This window comes from Diospyros lotus, chromosome 5, assembly GCF_014633365.1.
Source record: "Diospyros lotus cultivar Yz01 chromosome 5, ASM1463336v1, whole genome shotgun sequence".
In the NCBI taxonomy this organism is placed as follows: domain Eukaryota; kingdom Viridiplantae; phylum Streptophyta; class Magnoliopsida; order Ericales; family Ebenaceae; genus Diospyros; species Diospyros lotus.
The window spans coordinates 30935789-30939201 of record NC_068342.1 but is presented as its reverse complement, the minus strand read 5'-3'; the positions used below and the strand labels follow the sequence as shown (position 1 = coordinate 30939201).

At 41.0% G+C, this 3413-nt stretch overlaps 1 protein-coding gene across 2 annotated transcripts; it reads left to right on the top strand.

The window, feature by feature from the left end:
• The first annotated feature begins 295 nt into the window (after nucleotides 1-295).
• On the top strand, nucleotides 296-2451 carry LOC127802082 (cytokinin riboside 5'-monophosphate phosphoribohydrolase LOG5-like). Of its 2 annotated transcripts, none has more exons than XM_052337770.1 (7): nucleotides 296-898; nucleotides 1007-1104; nucleotides 1230-1260; nucleotides 1382-1481; nucleotides 1597-1667; nucleotides 1787-1930; nucleotides 2247-2451. In XM_052337770.1, exons 1-7 carry the CDS (start codon nucleotides 776-778, stop codon nucleotides 2334-2336), a joined length of 657 nt encoding a protein of 218 aa, XP_052193730.1. In that variant the 5' UTR covers nucleotides 296-775; the 3' UTR covers nucleotides 2337-2451. The 2 variants fall into 2 exon arrangements, with proteins under 2 accessions (XP_052193730.1, XP_052193731.1); XM_052337771.1 differs by having other exon boundaries at nucleotides 310-898; nucleotides 2205-2451.
• The last annotated feature ends 962 nt before the right edge of the window (nucleotides 2452-3413 follow it).

Genomic DNA, 3413 nt, shown 5'->3' with positions numbered 1-3413 from the left:
AATTACTTTTTATTGTGTTATATATGTTTTGATCCAGACGTTCTGCAGGTATATATGCGTAATGATTCCTGGCATTAATTAAAATTGATGGACGTCGACGGACACATAACTAGATGGGACCTCTGGACGGCGACAGAATTGATGATCACCTTAATTAGCAGAGCAGCAGCTGGCGCTGTGTGTGTTGTGGACACCAGAGAGAGGGGGGGGATTAAATGATTAACCAGACTCTTGCCCAAAGAAGAAGAGAGGGGGGCACACCCAAGCCTAACAGTAATAACACAAATAATGGATGCTCGGAATTCGAGATCAGGAGAGATGATGGATTTGGGCATTTTTGCAACTTGTTGCTGGCTTAGCTCTGCGCATGCTATGCAGTTCGAGACACGTGGAATCACAGGGTTAGTAGATAGCCTGAGCACCCCTCCCAAGAAGAGGAGGAAGAAGAAGAAGAAGAAGAAGAATCCAAGTGGATAACCCGGATAATCCAAATGGATTGTGTTTAAGTTCAACCAAAGTACCGTGTATTTGTCGTCATAGAATAATCCAAATGGATAACCCGGATAATAAAGTAACTTTTTTACTTGGTCAATAGTAAATGTACACATATATATACACATTATTGGATTGTGTAGACTATAGACACACACACACACATATATATATATATATAGTCGCTGTTCAGTTCTCTATTACACACGGAGGCCGAAAGTACTTGAAAGATAGCAGTAAGCAGTAGCAAGCTCTCTCACAGCGGCTTAATCAGGCAAACAAAATGGAGGAGGGGATGAGAACATCGCAGACGTCAAGGTTCAGGAGCGTCTGTGTTTTCTGCGGCAGCAGTACTGGCAAGAGAGACTGCTATAGAGACGCCGCCATTGAACTAGGCCAAGAATTGGTATCCTTCTTTGTTTCTTTTCTCAAAAGTGATGATGCTTGATCAGTGGCTTCTTGTTCCTTGGTTTCTAATAATATGTTGCCGGCCTTTTGGGTGTGAATTAATTAGGTGTCCAGAAGATTGGATCTGGTGTACGGAGGAGGGAGCATTGGGTTGATGGGTTTGGTTTCTCAAGCCGTGGACCGTGGCGGGGGACATGTTCTTGGGTACGTTACGTACGTTGATCCTGTTAGCATTTATAATATTGTTAATTTATTCTAAATGAAGTTGCCTAATTGTATGCATCTCCTAACTTGTTGGGGGGGTTCTGTTTTTCTTGTCGTCCCCGCAGGATCATCCCCAGAACTCTGATGAGCAAAACGGTGCGTACAATATCATTTTGAAGTTCTCATTGATTTCTTTTCTTCTTTCTGCAATGTTCTTGTGCATAAGTTTGCATATGCGTGGTCTTTGAAAACGCCGGTTGGTTGGTGGCTCATGCAGTTGACAGGCAAGACGGTCGGCGAGGTAAAGCCGGTGGCCAGCATGCACCAGAGGAAAGCCGAGATGGCCCGTCACTCCGATTGCTTTATTGCCTTGCCAGGTCCCTTAACTCTCCCGTATTTATTCACTAACTCTGCGTTTTCCTGGGTGGGGTGGGTTCTCTTGATCTTCTTCCCTTGTCAATCTCTTAATTTGTGTATTATGGAATTAAACAGGTGGCTATGGAACTCTGGAAGAATTACTTGAGGTCATTTCTTGGGCTCAACTGGGCATCCACGAGAAGCCTGTAAACTCAGATACACACGCAGATATATATATATATATAGCTGGTTTCAATGGATAAACGCGTGTATATATACATATAGATTTATATTTGTGTCGTCCCTTTTTTGATGTCTCATGCAGGTGGGTTTGCTTAATGTTGATGGATACTACGACTACCTGTTGACTTTTATTGACAAAGCCGTGGATGATGGGTTCATCAAGCCCTCCCAGCGTCACATCTTTCTCTCTGCCCCAAACGCCAAAGAACTCGTTCAAAAGCTTGAGGTCAGTAGTGGTGGCCTCCACTGGTCTTTAAATTCAAAGTCCAAGTCCAATCCATTGATTAATTGTAGTATTTTTCAATTTCATAATCAAACTGGTGGGTGGAGAGAAATAGGTGAGGGAAAAAGAAAAGAGAATCTTAATGAATCTTAGACAGATACTCATCTTATCTAGGTGAAGCAAGCTTAGGCTTGTGGTTTTGTCGGTGGCATAAGCTAATTTTTAATTATTATAATGAAATAGTAATATATATATATGTGTGTGTAAAATGTGGTAGGAGTACGTGCCTGTGCATGATGAAATCATGGCTAATTTATAGGGGGGCGTGGAGCAACACCAGCCACAGCACCAACAGAAGAAGGTGCCCTTCATCACCGGATTGCAGACTCCAGGGATTAATGCTCTGTAATTAATATTATTAATATTAATATATATATATATTAATTAATTAGGACTCAAATTATATTATATATAAAATATATGCAAGTAATCTGTATATAATAAATATATGGTCCCAGTTCGTATGCCCCCTCTTCCTGTTTTCTCTGTTTTGGGGTTGGAAGGATGGCAAACGAGGACAACAGCTCTTTCGTTACAATACATCTGCGACAGCTGTAAGAACTCGTAGTAATATATGTGGAAGAACGCATGATGATTTTGTATGTATCATTTCGTGGAAGAAACAAATATTATAGATATATATATATATATTAAGAGAAGCTTTTTATTAAGTTATTTATTGTGGTTGATGCATGATGGGCGTGGCTTGCTGCCTGCCTGCCTGCCTGCAGAAATGGATGGTATTTTGTGGGGGGCGTGGCTCAGGAGTACGAGTAACATCAGCTTTTGTTTGCCAGATGTTAAGGTAGAGTAGTAAGGGAGGGAGAAGTGGTGATGATACCAATGGGGGGATGTGATGCTATTCTATCTGTGCATGTGCGCGAATGTATGTTTGGAAATGGCGGATCGATCTAGTGCGGAGTGGTGGGGGCTTACCAATGCCTCCGATCAGACCATGGCGCCGTACGCGCAGCGTTTCGTTTGATTGTCCTGTCACGCCGCTCTGCTGGCTTAACTGGCCCTTTACAGAACTAGTAGGCACTGTACGTAAGGTACCCTGCCAAAATACTGTTTGGATAATCACCTCACCTGTTATTTATGTGTTATGTTGTATGTTATATTATTATTATTATTATTACAAATATATAATATATTAATTTATGAGTGTCTAAATAGATTTTTTATATAATTTTGGTCCGTTTGACAAATATGTTCTTAAATTAATGACTTGTTCCTCTTATTGTATTATATGTAAGTTCTATATATGATAACAATTACATGATTGCATGCAATTGGTTTCCAACATTATTGATGTGTTGTGGTGTAAAGGACACGTTTTCTGGCATTGGTGAGTTCAAGAGACGAGATTTAGCCATGTGATGTACTAACCCGAATTCAAGACGCGTAGGGGGGCATTTGGTTCACG

Excerpts from the sequence above, each read along its gene's own strand:
- LOC127802082 (XM_052337770.1), top strand. The coding sequence starts at position 776 with ATGGAGGAGGGGATGAGAACATCGCAGACGTCAAGGTTCAGGAGCGTC. Across the intron at positions 1,105-1,229 it reads GGCGGGGGACATGTTCTTGG|GATCATCCCCAGAACTCTGA; the intron begins GTACGTTACGTA and ends TCGTCCCCGCAG. Across the intron at positions 1,261-1,381 it reads GAACTCTGATGAGCAAAACG|TTGACAGGCAAGACGGTCGG; the intron begins GTGCGTACAATA and ends TGGCTCATGCAG.